Source organism: Pseudopodoces humilis, chromosome 17 (assembly GCF_049639895.1).
Source record: "Pseudopodoces humilis isolate 2021_Gansu_Grassland_sample_001 chromosome 17, ASM4963989v1, whole genome shotgun sequence".
Lineage (NCBI taxonomy): Eukaryota > Metazoa > Chordata > Aves > Passeriformes > Paridae > Pseudopodoces > Pseudopodoces humilis.
In genome coordinates, this window is record NC_142216.1 from 14,600,588 (window position 1) to 14,617,008 (window position 16,421).

General features: G+C 37.4%; 2 protein-coding genes across 3 annotated transcripts in view; one reads left to right on the forward strand and one right to left on the reverse strand.

Moving 5' to 3' along the window:
• DOCK2 (dedicator of cytokinesis 2) overlaps positions 1–16,421 on the forward strand; it is a 154,952-nt gene that overhangs the window by 61,303 nt on the left and 77,228 nt on the right. The gene's annotated exons all lie outside the window — the stretch shown is intronic.
• The window catches only part of INSYN2B (inhibitory synaptic factor family member 2B), a 28,866-nt gene continuing 17,355 nt past the window's right edge, over positions 4,911–16,421 (reverse strand). For both annotated transcript variants that reach the window (XM_014253229.2, XM_088063413.1), the window contains 3 exons: positions 12,793–14,919; positions 10,063–10,137; positions 4,911–6,615 (listed from right to left, as the gene is read on the reverse strand). In XM_014253229.2, coding sequence (XP_014108704.1) covers positions 6,429–6,615; positions 10,063–10,137; positions 12,793–14,168 — 1,638 coding nt within the window. In that variant the 5' untranslated portion in view covers positions 14,169–14,919 and the 3' untranslated portion in view covers positions 4,911–6,428. The remainder of the gene's footprint in view (positions 6,616–10,062; positions 10,138–12,792; positions 14,920–16,421) is intronic.

The following is a 16,421-nucleotide window of genomic DNA, read 5'->3' on the forward strand; positions in this document are numbered from 1 at the left end:
GAATTTAGAGTTTTCCCTTCAGACTGTTCATTTATGGAAAGATGCTTTTTAATGGTTTGTCTTTGGAGATTTATTTTATTCTACAAAATCATAGCATCATTTACTTGATGGTTTTGGCCACAAGAGGTACATTGTGTGCCTTTAGAAACATCCTGTTTCCCTGTTTATTTCTATTGGAAAATAACAGTTTTAGATCATTGCCAGCCAGAGCATGTGTGCCTCCTAATGATTAGGCTCCTAATAATTGAGGAGACTAATTGAGTTCCTCAGAGGAAATATTTGCCAGTGGTTGCTTTGAACTCCCTGGTGGTACATCTGCAAATTTGAGGCATCTCTGTAGCTGTTCTGAACTCCAGGCTGTTGCTGCTCTTGTGGAACCCTCGGGCACATCCATGGTCACAACAGGGAATGGTTTGGAATGAAGACCAGTGACCCTTTCCGTTCTCTGGAGTGCTGGAAAGTGTTTTCTGTACAAAGAAAGTGTGATAGGAGTGTTGTGCATGACCTAAGCAGTCTGTTAAGAACTATTTCTGGATACCATAAACAGCACATGAAAAGGCAAAACGAAGCTGTTTTAATCCTGCATAAAAGATCCATTAGGAAACCAGTAGGAAACAAGCTTGTTACAGTAAATTGAAATGGCTTAGAAAATCTGCTTCTTTTTTCTTCCCCTTCCCATCTAATGTAATTTCTTCAGCTGTTTTAACCTGAAAAGAGCAAATTCACTGTGAATTTTGAAATGCACTTCACTTGCTTCTAATTATGTTCATGAGAACCTCTACATATTTGTTTATTGGGCATTTTAGAGGTATTCCAAAGCAGAACTCCAATAAATAGCTGTTTTCTACAGCTGAAGCAACATTTCTTAACAGAGTAGCCTTTTATAAGCAAATAACTTGTTTTTAATGAACAAAAGTCTTTTTTATTCAGAAAGAACTGGCAAAAGAAGCTTTTTTTCATGCTCTGTGTTCTACTTTAGTTCACCAAGTTAATTTTCAGGTCTGTTTTAACCCTTTTGAGAGGTTCAAACTTGCTGTGAAAGCCCAAATGCTTGATCTTTTCAAAATGAAGCCTACAGTCAAGAATTATGTCCAGGACAATGCTTAGATGAGCTCAAATTGCTGAAAATATGGTGAATTCTGCAAGTACAGGTGGAACATGTGGAATTTCTGCAGCTGGACTATGTAGCTGAAGTTATACAGATATAAGTGACATTTCAAATCTATCACTTCCAGGAGGACAGAAGGTTACTCTTTAGATTTTTAAGTCTGCTACTGTGTTTGTGAATGTTGCAAATATTTTTATTAACTTCTGCAGTGTAATTTACTATAACTTGAAAATGCTATAGAAAGTAATGCTAATACTGATTTATGCTGATAAGAACAATGGTTACAATTTACAAAACCTATAATTGCTTGCAAGTTGAAATGCCTTGCACCTGACAGATAACTGGATCTGATTTACCTGAGAGGATTTTTTGCTTTCTGACAGGGTTAAGCAGGTTAATTTTCATATTCAGGTGCTCTTTTCACAATCTTCTAGCTTGTTGGCAGAGATCTGGCTTTACAGTTGCCTGGATCCTTTCGTGCTGTGATGCCAGTTGAAGGGAAAAAGGGAAAGGGAGGGTTCTGCCTTGGGCTTAGCTGGTAAGTGCCTGCTGGGAGCTGTGTTCATGTAATTACTGAGAAGAGTCAGGCTCAGAAAGAAATAATCTCCCCAGGAGAAGGAGGTGGTGGAAAGGTAATTTGGCTCTCTGCTGCTACTGCAGGGAAGACTTAGTTAAATGCCATTCTTGCCTTCACTGTGGTGTTTCAGCAGCTGAAGGCTTTAACAGCTGCTTGGTAGTTTTTGCTCTTAAAAGCCCACAAAATCTTCACTGTTTGTAGTTGTAGAAGTGCTTCTACACTTTCATGAAGAGGGTCAAGTTTATTGTCTGAAACTGGCTACTCAAGCCTTACCTTGAATACCTCATGAGATTTAGACTTTTAGTTAAAGGTTATTGTCATGTAGTGAAGTCCTCCTACAGGAACTATAGAAGTCAAATTTATAAACCATGTAGAACACAAAAATACTTGTTTTCAGTCTTGGCTTGATTAGGTAAATAGAAATATCATAAATCCACCATATGTACCTAAAAGGTTTCCTTTAGTATTTCCAGACTTGATTTTGATCACAATATCAGTTTAACATGATGAAATGTGTAGCTATGCTACACAGAAATGTTTTTAGGCAGTATTTATATCAAATATTGTACAAATAAAACTTTGCCAAAAAGAAATCTGTGAGCTCTGCTAAGCAAAGCCACTCTAGAGCAGACAACAACCACAGAAACTATTTGCAGAGCTGCAGTGGTTGGAGAATTTGATATGTTCAAATACACCCATGGTCTAGCTAAAAGCTGCAGCTCTTTTGTTTGGTATTCAAATTGACATCCTTGCTGTACCTGGAAATGCTGCAAGAATGATTCCATGACATGCCTGTTAGCTTTCCATTTGTTTTTTCTTTTCCCAAAGAACAGCTGTTCCCTTCCTTTGTAATCTAAACGTTGTTTATTATTAATTCACTCCTGAAACCTAATAAAAATATCTCGTTTTATTGCAAAAGATAACATCACATTTAAACGGCCTAGAAATATACAAAACATACATTAGAGATTGAGTGCCATTAGGAAGATGTTGTGTGTCTGTGCTGGCAGGATTATTATAGTGCACAGAACCATCAGAAGCCCTACATGAACTGCTGTAACAGGAGACAAATCAGTATTTTATTCATACATTTTTAATTTTTAAAGAAAGTCAGTTTGACTCCATAAAACAACAGTTTCAAATACAGTAATTTTGGAATATACTGCATTCCGTGCAATGTTTTGTATATAGCATATATCATTTAAATATGTATTTCTCAGAAGCCCACAGTATTTTCATAATCAAGTGCTGGCAGGTAGCTGTGATTTGGATTTTTTGGTAGGGTTTTATGACAACTTGTGGGGAGTTGTTGGTTATTTTTCAATTTTATTTAAAAATGTGTTTGTATTTCTAACATTTATTTCCTGCTCTGGGAGCTAGTTTTAGTGATTATGCTGTAATTTTGTAAACCAGAGAAGTTTTTTGTAGCCAATACTTTTATCTTCCAACAGTCTACAAATTTCTACTGCTCTTCCAATCTTCACACTATAAATTGTGTAGTGTGTATCTGGCACTTTTTTATTTCCTATAGGGATTAATAATTAATTACTAAAATAAAAACCCCAATATCATATTTCCCATAAACCCTTTCATATCGTATTTTCATATAGCCAAGATTCTCCAATTATGTGTCACAAAGCTTTAAATTTTAATTATTTTATATTGCTAAGATATGCACATTTTAAAATCTAAACAAAACAGCAGCTAAACAGCATTACCCTTTTCCTGCTCTTGATGTATCCATGACTGACAACATCCCACCAACATCTTTCAGTGGGACAAAAGTCTTTTTTTTCCAAAGTTGTCTCAAGTTTGATGTAGAAAACCTTTTGAGTGTCGAGCACCATGGGAATGACTGGGGGTAAAAACTCCTTGCAGTAGAAAGGAAAATGCTTTCACAGCGTTGGAATTCCATATTTTCTGTCCTTGAAGGGGGTGAGTTTGAAAACTCTGGGCAGAGAGGAGGCAGGGACAGAAGTGGCTGTTCCTGCTTGGCTGAGGCTTGGCTGGCCCAGAGCCTCCTGCCCTTCCCTGCTGCTCCGTGGGCAAAGGCACAAACACAATTTCATATCCAGACTTTACTGACTGAGAGCAAAATCCACCGAGTCAGGAATCTGGAAAACAGGAGCTAATTGGGACTGGGAGATTAAGGATTAAAAACTGGCTATGGTTCTGAATCCCATCAAGCTCAGGCATTAAAATATGAAACCTGTAAACACTTAAATCAGTGTATTTCAGATTTTTATGAGTATTGATGTTTCTTCAGGTCATAAAACTTAGAGCCTTATTTATAACTACCTTTGGTTGAACTTTCTTAAACTGAAGAGTTTTCATAGTTCTCCTGACACAGGAATTGATTGGTGTTATGTGGTGAGCCAAAGTGCTGTGGTTTGTTTAAATTATCTTTGAAAATAAATTGAAGGCGTCATATGCATAATGTGGGCAAACCCAAAATCAGATAGCTTAAAATGAGAACTTTTTGTGCTTGTCAACAAAAAGAAAGGCAAAAAAGTTCCTTTTGTATCACAACTTAATAAAAAGTCAATACAGAAAAAATGCTTGCTTTTGTTACTAGTGTTAAAGTTCTTGGTGTTACTTCTTATTGTACTTTACCACAGAGGATATTGGTCTTAAAATGTTATTTTAATACACAAGAATAACTTCTACACTAATAAATCCTTCACTGCATCAATTATAGAGACTGATGCCAAAAAGGACTCAGTGGTGTTGGCACAGCAGCACAAGCAGTGCATGTACTTGAGTGTAACATAGTGATGTGTTCTGATGGAGTCATTTAATTCTTACCTTTTTTATAACCACAACCTATTATTGAAGAGCTTTTCTATCTCACTAGAGGAATCTAAAGATATGTTAGTAAAAAGTTAATTTCCTTCTAAAAAGCCTCTAAAATAACAACAGTTTTGTTCCTGTCATTTCTGTACTAACTGAAATTAACGTAGAAATGTATTTTAAGTGTCAGTCCTTTAGAATTTTGATAAATTAAGCCATGGAATATTGCATACTTTCTTCTAAAAGATTCTTTTTATAAAGAAGTCAGTTCCTCCAGACAAAATTCTTCTGTGCAAAATTGTTTTTAATGTATTTTCAAATGTGCAATTAACCCTAAGAATTCAAGGAACACAGAAGTGTACAAAAAGTGTACAGACATTTAAAACTAACATTGCACAATTAACACAGGATGACTTAGAAAAATAAGATGCAGGGTTTAATCTATAGAATACCCTGAACCAGGGCCACTTCTAAGAAAAGGTCTGTAGTACATTCCACTCAACTTGCTTTGGAAAACCTTTTCCCCCCTACCCCCATATGAAAGGTGACCATGTTTTCATGAATAAAATAATAGGATCACCAATCATAAATTGGCTTCCATTGGCACACCCTATGGTGCTAATGGTAACTTGAGTATTTTTGGAGGAAAGAAGTAGCTGCATTGATATTTGATAAAATCTTTTCAGCATATATAATTATTTTTTTTGTGTGTAATACAGATCAGTTCACTAAATATTATTATTATGTTCAACTTTTCATCATATATTAATTTACATCTTAAGGCAAAAAAAAATATTGGGATATTTTGGTACAGCAGTACAGATCTTAAATGGATGGACTGGGCAAATGATTCAGTTAGACAGTAGCCAAAATAGTTATTCCTCTTTATCCAGAAATTGTGTGATGACCTCTGAGGGATTGTGTCCAGTTTTAGGCTTCCAGGTGTGTGAAAGACATCAGCTGACTGCAGGGACATCAGCAGGATGGCTGTGGCTGCAGCGTGGGAGATGAGACAATGACAATTGGGTTTGTTCAGTCTTTTGGAAGATTTAGGAGAGAGGACTCATTATCCATGGAGCTCTTCTTGCAGGTGTACTTGGACAGAGCCAGGTGTAGTGGACACAAACCAGAATGCAGGAGGTTCAGAGTAGATGTTAGGGAAAAACCCTGGAACAGCCTTTCCCAAGGAGCTGAGGATTCTTGTCTTTGGAGATACAACTCAAATTCACTGAACTGACCTTGCTTGAGCAGGGGTTTAAGACAAGAGTTACTGTGACCTTCTCTTGTTTTACAGCTCCCCAGTTCTTTTCAGAGAAGTCCATTAAATGGCTGAAACTTCTAAATGGTGGCTTTTTATAATGAACAAAGAAAAGGATAGAGTTAAAACTTAAGCTGAAATTCTTTTGTTTGTTGTTCAATATTAGATGACAGCAACAAAATTATTTCAATGGGGATATGAAATAATTATAATTGTCTCCTTTGAGGAGAGATTTGTTTGAACAATTTAGGTTTCCCTGAATTTGTTCTTGATGATGTGGTTTGTTCAAAGCTCGATGAAGTTTTTTTTCCTTTTAGTCCACGTTGCTTATAAATGGGAAATGAAGGCCATGTGACATGCTTAGCTTTGTCTACCATTGTTTTTTAAAGTAGAGATTTAAAACTTGTTATTTTTGGAAAGTTGAAAAAAAGGTCTTTACAAAGCATATGAAAGTGTCCTTGGAAAAAAATGAGAACTTCCTTTTGAAAGAAACAATTCCTTTTCTTGAAAATTGTATCTTCATGCACCTTTATTCAGTGAGCTGATTTAATTAAATTCAATTATTTTGATTTTTCAGGTACACTAATTAAACATTCTTAACCTTTTTGATTTCATAATAGCACATTTTCAGGTGTGTGCTCTCAGGCTCTTTCTGTTTTAGTGTCTTTTGAAATGTAAAAGGATGCATGAGGAAGTCAAATCCACCAGAAGCATTTTCTTTTCACCTTTTTTGTTTTTCTCCTTAACTCCTTTTTCTCGGGAGCTGGAGGATCAGGTGGAGGCTTCTGAGGTGAAGCTGGAGCTGGATTTTGCTCTGCATTGTCCAGTGTTTTCAAAATCTGATGAAATCTTCCTTCTTGTTGTCTGAAGTCATATTCTACACTGTGGAAAAAAAATTGAGAGACCTATGCTAGTAAGTGAGAAATTACCCCTTTAAAGAAAATGTCAAAGGCTGCTTCCCTCATCAGAATAATTTGGTGTTGTGCAGTGATACAGCCTGGGGAAAACACAGGGCATTTAGGGGTTTTTCCTTTGAAAACAAGTTCACCTCTTGTTTATTTTTTTTTTTATGAAAAAATTTTACTTCATGTGAGTTAAGAACTCCAACATTGTGCCCAAAAGGATGGGACAAAAATAAAAATATATTAGGATGCCCTTTCAGTTTTATTCAAAGGTCAGATTTTGATCCCATAATCCAACAGTCATATGCTCGTAATTAAAAGCTCTCACATGCTTAACTTTGTTAAATGTGAGTGTCACCCACTAGGACACAGGCTAGGAACAAAAATATATGAAATTAAGCCAGCATGTAAGTCTTTGAGATATGTGGTGTTAGTTAAGAGGACAGTAGAACTCATTTCCTCAATTGAAAGCCCTAATTATTATTGATGTCAAACAAGAGCCAAGATGATAATTAGGTAACAGCAGATAAGTGCATGGAAATAAATGTGAGGTTCAAAAGAGGCAATGTGGACAGGAATAAAGCAGTATTGTATGTATTTTCCTTATTTCAATAATCTTTTCTGGGCAGGAGAGTGAGTTGTATCAGCCTTGTTGGCTATGAAGGTTTTAGGAGATTTTAGGGGAGAGTGGAAAGGTTGTATTTGCCATGATGGGAGGAAAAGAGCATTATTTAAAGGGGTTGGGATGCCACTTCATGGCTCTGAAGCTGATTTTGGCACTGATCAGAAGAAATCTGTGAAAGTTAGTAAATGTGCAAATCTTTACAAGCTTTTAATTGTATTTTTATATAAAATCTATAAACATCATTAAATACTATGTTAAAATTAACTGGAAGATCATTTCCCTTAATTCACGTGTCTTGGGATTTTTCATGAAGTAATAAAATTCAATGGGTAAAAAGAAAGCAAGAGGATTATTTTCAGTTAGAAAAGAGAAGGGTCTCTTGAACAAGAAGCAATACATAATAAATATAAAAAAAGCAGAAGGAAGTGATATAAAATCAGTGCCTCTTGCATTTTATCAGCTTATTGCTAAAACTGCAACTTAATACCTTTCAATATTCACAGAGCAAGGGTACTGGAAAATGAAATGCTGGGTTTATAGAATACATAAGGGCAGCATCTGCTCATGTTCCTTTTCTCCACCCTTCTACAGAGTTTTTAATTTAATGTTGGAGATATCATTTCCAGAGGCAGGAGGTCAATTCAGTCTTCATTTAATACTGTCCATGATAACTGGTTTTAGTTGCTACTTGCATTTGTTTTTTACAATACAAATATTTCTATTACACGATCTAGATGGAAAATCCCAAGCCTGGAATCCCTGCTGGGTAGTTAATAAAGCTGAATTTACAGTCACTGTTAGGCTGAAAAGCTCTTTATTACTTTAGTGATCAGTGTAATCCACACGGGGATTTCTGTGAGATTAATGCATTGTTTGACTCAGTGACTGTGTGTGATAAAGATGGTTCAGTGACAGCAACCCAGCACTCAGCATGTGCAGGATTGCATCAGGGAGGAGTGAGGTTCTTTAGGAGCAGGAAAACTGGGAGAAAGATAAAACACTTGATTTTATAATCACAACTGTGATGCTGTCTTAGGGAAAATACTTGCATGGACATTTCAGGCACATAAAACACAGGAATTGCACGTGTTTGTCTGGAGCAATCACTGATAACAATTGCTTCTTTCAGGATATTGTCTAATGAACTTCAAATATTAGTCACTCAGAATGATTTTTTCATAACCACATCCTGTGGAACATCTCTGTAAATCAAAAACTACTGTTTCCTTACTGTTTCCTCCTTGTCTCTTAAAAGTAGAAACTTTTTAGAGCACCTGTTCTGTACATGTTCTATTTATTAATCATTGCAGTGTGAGCCTCCAGGCACCATTATTGTTGCAAACTACCTGGTAAATCAAAAAGGTCCCTGAATGTTTTCTTACTTCCTCTGTTTTTTTCCTTTGAATGATGGTGCTTGTTGTCCAAGATCTATCCTGCACTGAAACCATGTAACCTTAAAAACACGGGGTATTTTTCCAAAGAGAGAAAGCATCCTGTGGTCAAGGGTAGTGTGTAAAATTCCCTATAAATTCTAGGGAGTGGCCTGTTCATGTCTAGTCCCATAAAACACACAGAGATTGTTTATTCAGAGACCATGATCAAGTAAAGGAAATCTTTTATCTTTTTTTTTTTCCTATGGATCCAGTCTGTGCTCTTGGATAAGTCATGTAACTTCCCAGAGTATGCAGGGGGCTGTGAAGAAGACCTACAGCTTTGTCTCAGAGGAGTTGTGGTGTTTAATTTGTGACATGTTAATTGCTTGGAAATTTCATTACCAGAGGTTTAGGACATCAGTATGGGACTGAGCTGCATGTTGAATAATGGGTTCTAGTGCTCTGTCTAGTTTATTATGCTCTTTACTAAATTTGGTTCATGCAGAACATGTGTATTTTCTATTAATTATTTCAATTTTTAAAAGTTAATGCTATAGTGATTACAAACTGTTGAAGATAATGGTCTGCCATGTTCTTTGAAACGAAGGAAAAGGTTTCAGCCTCAAAGAGAAATTCTGTTACCCTTTATTTTTGTAAATGTAATCAAAACCCAAGATGTGGGTTTTCTACCTCATAACTGAGCTTGCAGAGATTAGATAATGTCTTTATGAATTCCCTTACTGAGTGGACAAAACACACGTGCAGTACAAGCAAGACTTGGTACCTGCTGGCTTTGGGGTTGATGTCTGGACAGCTGAAGGCTCTCACAGTGTGTTTGTACAGATATAGATTTTGGAATATTACAGCTCCCAGAACACGGCCCTGCAAAGCATTCTGGCCATAAGAGTTTAGCATAAACTGCACTTGAAATCTGAAGTAGCCTACATTCAAATTGCACTCTCTGAAATTAACAGCAACTGAGGTGAACAGTGTGGGAATTTTGGGTTTGTTTTGCATGTTAACATGAACTGTAGCTGTAGCTCACTGGCATTCAGAGAACCGAGAGTTTGTCTTTTCCAAAATCTAAAGTTATTACAGAAACCCCAGCTTTAAAAACGTATCACACGGAGGAATTTCATCATCAGAAATGGCATCACAGGTTTTCAGAGCGTGCCAGGGATAACACTATGAAGCTTTAGAGGAAAGTTTCTGCTTGGATTCTCCCAAGTCCAGTCTCTCTCTCAGCTAACACCACTGTGAACTGTTTCCTGCTTGGGGAACAAACCACGCACCTCACAAAAACCACTTGGTCTTTTCTTAAAAACTGGGTTAGTCACAGTTGAGACATTTTCTAAGTGTGAGCAAAAGACTGTTTTGTGCAGTTGAGAGATGTGCAGGCAGGACAGAGCTGTGTGAGGGAGAGAGGTACCTGTAAATGATGCACGCCGTGTTCTGACAGGTGCTGCAGTTGTTGAGGTCCTGCCCAGTGTGGTAGAAGTTTCGCCTGGAACAGAGAGCAGTTCATGAGAGATGGAGCTACAGATAATAACAGAGCTTGGAATCTTTTATGAACAAAAGCCATTCTAGTAACCATTTCTGTCAGCCCTACTAAAAATTCTGGTGTCAAATTCTATGTTGGAAAGTTTCTTTAAAAGCACACAAACCCTGTGAGCCTTGTCTTGCACCTTTGCCACCTCATGCTGTTAAGAGTTCTGGTTGCTGGTTCTTGCATGAACACTTGGTAGGAAAACACTCAGACATGAGACTGCTTCTAACAAACACACTTTCAAATATTTGAAAATCCATGCAATTTGCTAAATCAGTCTGACCTCTGTCCTTACGCTTTCCAGTCTTCCCTTTCCATGTTTCCTTATTTGAGTATTACTAAGTCAGATTTTTACTGCGGATAAGTTACAAATTTGTAGCGTTGAGGAAACAAGAAAAGTGAGTTTTCATGCTTAACACTAACTAGAGCTGAAATATTTATATGATGGAGAGATGTGCATTAGAAACAGGTTGAGATTAGTGGCTCATTATGCCTGAAGAAAGTGTAACACTTACATTTAACAAGTTTTATTGCAATTAGGGGAGGTCAGCTGGTACCAAAATAATTTTCTGATTGTTTTGGGAAAAATGGGAGATCTTCATGTGCATTGTTGTGATATCAATACAAGTGCTTGGAACATTCAGCATTACTGTGAGATGAATCTGCCAAGGTGGATTAAAGCTTCTCATTGAATCTCAGAGTGACACTTCAAGATATTTGACAATTTTTTTTCTGTTCAGCCATGTGGTAACTGAACAGAAATGGATTATAAATATTGCTGGATAATCTGACCATGCTTCACTGCAAATTAGTCTTTGCTATGGGCAGATTTGCAAATCTAATTGAAATTTAGGTTCTCCCCTAGAGAGCTGCATGAAGGGGAGAAGGAGTGGGTGTTCTTTTCTGTCACTTCCTAAGGAACCACAGGTGCTGTCTGGATGGAGATCACAACAGAGCAATGACTGCTCAAACTTGAGACAGACTTGGATCTCTGCCTCGAATCTTGTCTCTTACCTGAATTCTTGGGGGTTGGAGTGTTGTAAATGTTTTTTGCATTTTTGCTGTTAGTCTGTCTACGTGGATTTTGTCTCTTGTGTTTAGGCTATTACAAATTTGGTGCTAGAAAATCGTATGGAACAAGCCTCTGAGGGAGAGTAGCTGGATTGTATGGGTGAAATGTTATATAGAACAAGAATTTATATGGGCACAGTAGAAGCTAATGAAAGTATTTTCATGCTAACAGCCAGAAGGACATTACCAGTTAAGGTTTCCAGATTAAAAAAAGGTAATATGTATGGAGTGAAACCACTTGCTAATTTGTTTTATATTATTTTCAATTTTTAATGAGTGTAAATTCTTATTTTAATTGTAAGTTGTAAAGTTATTCAACAGAAATACAAATTAACTTCAGTTCCAAGATAAAATACATGGAAAGAGAAAAAACTCTTCAAAATAGATTTTTTTATTTTAATTCTTTTTTCCTTCAGAAGCTGTAAGAATATTGGGGTATATAAAGTTCTGGCCTCAGTTAGTTCTACCTTGAGAGTTCTGCCCACATGGGAACAAGGGCAAAGCCCTGATGCTGGGTGGTGTGAGCACAGCAGCATCGTGCTCTGGGCTCTTTCTTCGACTGCACCTACACAAAACCCTCAGTGCAGCCTTCTTGTGATGTTTGTACAGGTTGTGGAAACGTGGAAAATTACCTGATTTGGTCATTATTGTAATCAGTAAGTACAACTGATACACATGATCTAATTTTTAAATTAAGAGTACAGTTTTGCATGCGTAAATGATTTACCTACATGCATGAGGTGCCTGTGCTAAAGATTAAATTTACGGTAGCATAGTTTCTTTTTCCCCTTAAAAATAAAATGGAACATTTATTCCCTTGATTTATTTCTGAGCTTTTCAAAGATAAATTGTTTGAAGGATATGCTACTTAACAACAAAACAGAACTTTAAAGTGTGTCCTAGATGCAATTACTGTAAGAGCTGCTGTTGATAGCTTGGAAAGCTCTATTGGGATATTCTGAAACCTGTTTTGAGCATAAAAAATATTTATAATTCTATTTTAACTTTTTCCAGTCTTTGGATGTTAGTTGCATTTATGGTATCAATATTATTAATAATGCATAATAATGCATGAATACTGCTTGCAGCCTTGGCACAGTCCCTGTGTCACCAAACTGACAATATATACAGGGTTTTTTTACATTATTATGGGGGTGCAGAAGGGAGCCACTCTGAAACCTGAGAGTCTGAAGCGAGTTCTTGCTGACAGCCTTCGCCTGCTCTGTCCTTAGTTCTCGGTCTGGCACTCCATGTGTATCTGACCTTGCCATGCTTTGAAAACCTTAAATCTAAATAAAAAAGGGAGCTGTTAAGCTGGGTCTTGCACTGGATTTCGTAAAGGCAGTGTCAGCTGAAGCCAAGCTATGAAGGAACTTGCTCCTCTGCTGAAGCCCGAATACCACAAAAAGGGTGTAAGACATATTTTTGCAAACTCATCTTTAAATATCAGAAGAGCCTTGTTTTTCAGTAGCAAAGGTTAAAAGAATGCTAATATATACTTTACACTTCTGATAAATTACTAATATTAAAAATGAACCATACCCTTCACTGAGGGCTCTGGATTTTTCCAGGTCTTGGATTACATTCAAAAGGACTTTAATCTTCTCCTGGTTCGACTGCAAGGATTCCTCTACAGACTGCAGCCTGCCTTGTAGGGCACAGAGTTCGCCATGTGCCAAGTGAATTTGATTTATTTCGTTAATCTCTTTGTTGCTTTGCAGGTTTATTTCATTCCTTGGCGGATAAGACTTTATGTGAAATCCTTCTAAACAGCTGTTGGACTGGGAAACATCTGACTGGGTGGAATTTTTCTCCATTTCAGTGTTCCATGACAGCCGTGGTTTTGGTGCGTTACTGCTGGCCAGTGCCACTGTTGGGTGATCATCACTTGGTAACGTCACGCAGCTGGAATCTGGCTTGTGCTCTCCTGCCTGGTGACAGTCTCTGAGGAAACAAGGAGATGAGCTGTGATTTGATGGGGGTGACAGGGGAGTGCTTTCCTTACTGCTGGCATCTCTACTGGCTACAGGCAGCTCAGGGTCGCTTTTCTCCGTTTCACGAGCAGCAGAGTGGGGGTTCCATTCACTGCAGCTCACAGAATTGCTTAGGCAGGGCTCTGCTCTTTCAGAATCAGATGACAGTGTGCTGTTTTCATGACTTTCGCTGCTGTTGATGACGGTAGAAGAGTGTAGTGAATTACTCAAAACTGTGGTCGTGTCTGGTGCATCCAGGGGAACGTTTCTGTCCTGTGGAAAACTCACATGAATGTATTCAGGCACCTGTGTAGACGCAGTTGTCTTGTCTGAGGCTGAGAAATCGTCCGAGTACTTCGGTCCATTGCTTTGTGCTTTTGATGACCTTTGAGCCAAGCCCACCTCGCTATTCCTGCATCCATCCTCCAAGTGATTACTTATCCTCAGGTAACAGAGCTCTGAGGACAGAATGTCTGCTTCGCAAAGATTGCCATTTACCTGGATAGGGTTTGCAGGCTCCGCTGGCATTTCTGTCAGCGACTTGCTTACCGTCAGCTTTTTCCTTTTAAAGACTGGGAAGTGTTTCCTGAGGCTGGGAGAAGTTTGTATGGCAATATTCCGAAGCCCCTTCTGAGCCCTTGGAAAAGTTGGAGACTGAGCTAGCAAAAAATTGTGATCCCTAAATATTTCTGGTTTTCCAGTTGAGAATGCTGTGTCTTGGGCAGGATGAGCTTCCAGCTGTGCCTTGGTGCTGACACCGTCATCCTTGAACCGAACTTGCTGGGATTTGCTCCTGCGGTGCTGGGGGTGTCTCATAAAATCTGCCGAGTCCAGACTGTTCCTTTTCAGCAGCACTGGACGCATTTTCATGTTTTGCTGGGCCATTGAGTCACAGTTTAAAGTTTGTAAGTAACGTGTTTCTCTGCGACCCATTTCATTTGACATTTGACCTGTATATTAATATTGTTCCTAAGATACAAATTAACACCTTACTCCTGGAGTTGATCATTCTTCTCCTTGTTATTATGTATATTTTCAAATGGCATGTTCTCTTTAGGGATTCTCTTCCAAATTTAATTGCAGATTAGACCAAAAACTAAGGTAAATTAAATATAAAATTTAAGGAAAGATTTCTTGTAGCTCAGGAGTGCAGGAATTTTTACCTGCAGTTAACATGGTCACTGTATTACAAAATTGCAACAGGCTGTTTCAGTTAACTAATTTAAAGGTAAGGTTGAGTCTATGGCTTTCCTGGTTCTCTTTTGACAGCAGCTCTCCATTAGGGATCCAGCTTTATTCACTCACATGTGTTTTATTTGCATGTTGTCTAAACTTTGGGGGGAATTTTCATTTCTGATGCATAGTTGCACTGATGGAATATATCCATTAATACCAAACTGAATTGCTTTCTTTAGAGATAGTTTTTCTTCCTTAGCCATCTTTTTATTGTCCAATTGAAACTAATCTTCCCAAACAGGTAAGGAAAATGTCACCACTTATGACCAGGGCAGAGCAGAGCATCCAGTGGGATTCCGTGAGGAAAGTTATTGATGTGTAGTTGTTACTGCTGTTCTTGCAGTGCTGCACACTGGCAGATCATATCCAGCACAAGGCAAATCATATCCAAAGGGTTGCCTCAGTTCTGTAGACAGGACAGAGGTCCAGACTGAATAACCAGAAAAAGAGGAATCAGTTCCTGAAAATAAAAAGACAACAGCTGTAGCTGAGCAAACTGGCAAAAAGGTGTGATTTTCTTCTGCTGTCTCCTAGTAACTTCCCATCGTCACTGCTTCTGTAACTCTGGCAATGAGATACTTGTACAGAAACTGAAAAATGTTTTAGAATTTTGAGGTGGCTTAAGTTTTTTTCATATGAAATGCAATGGTCAAAAAACCAATATATATATTTATATACAACAGATACAAAATATCATAAGCCTGAATCTGTTCCCAAATGTAGATTTTAAAACTTAAGCAGTCAGATTTGAAAATGGCCATTAAATCCTGATATGGATGAAATATCCAAAACTGAACAATACAAATGTGAACTCTTAATTTGGAGGCAAGTTGAGGTTTGAACAAAACTCAGATTCTTTTTTTTTCTTTTTAAAGTTGTCAATTTTCAAGTGTTCAGATTTGAGTACAAGATTACAGCTAAATTCCCAGCACAGTGGTAAATTACTATTAATCCTGTTCCCTGTTAATTCACTGGTCATTTCATTAGCCTTACTACTTCCATTAGCTCAGAACCTTTTATTTAAGCATTGCACAGATTTTACCATATTTAATTTACAAGAATTGAGGAGATGGGTGCAGTGGGAAAGATCTTGTTATAGAATATAGCAAACTGTTAATGTACCATCATGTAACATTTAGGTACTGTAATATAATTTAAGCAAAGTAATAATGTGATATTACTCTATTACAAAGTTTTAGAAGAAAATGAGTGTTGGGTTATTTCACTGCAGAGAGAAATGCCACATAAGATATTGAGGAAATAAATATGTGCATTAATACCAAATTTTACTTTTGTGATATGCATGAAGTCATGGAAATCTCTGTGCTGATTGTGCACTGGAAACAGGAATCACAGTAAACAAGTCCAACAGTTTCTGCAAACAACATTCCAGTGCCAAGTTCTGGGTTCTCATTTCATCCACTAATTACCAGAGATTTTTTACGGTTCCGTTTGAGAATTTATCCAAATATTGCAGTAGCATTCTCCCCATCACAGCTGCTGTGCTCCAGGCAGATGGACTACTTTAAAAGTTATACTTTCCCAATTAAATTCCGAAAGAAGCTTTAGAAAGCTAATCCTTTGTGTTTTAAATAAAAGTAAAAAGCCCTTAAGGGTTTTATGAGAGCTGTCTCCTTTGCCTGTTGAGGCATTTGAGCTACATTCCTGCATTCTTAATTTGAAAACTGCTATTTTAACTCTGTTGATTTTTAGCTACCTTCTCATCCAATACTCTGGGTTTACTATGAATTGTAATGAACATTTTGGTGCTGTTATTTATATTAAATCAAGCTGAAAGAAAAAAAAATATATAGCTAGCAATGTTCAAATATTTGGATTTAAAACCCAGACTGGTGAATTTCAATGAGTTATAGGTGTCTGTGCTTGAGTTAACGACTCAGTACAACATTGCCAATTACTATGTTTAAATAAATTTTCACTTGCCCAGCATCTAATTCTTAA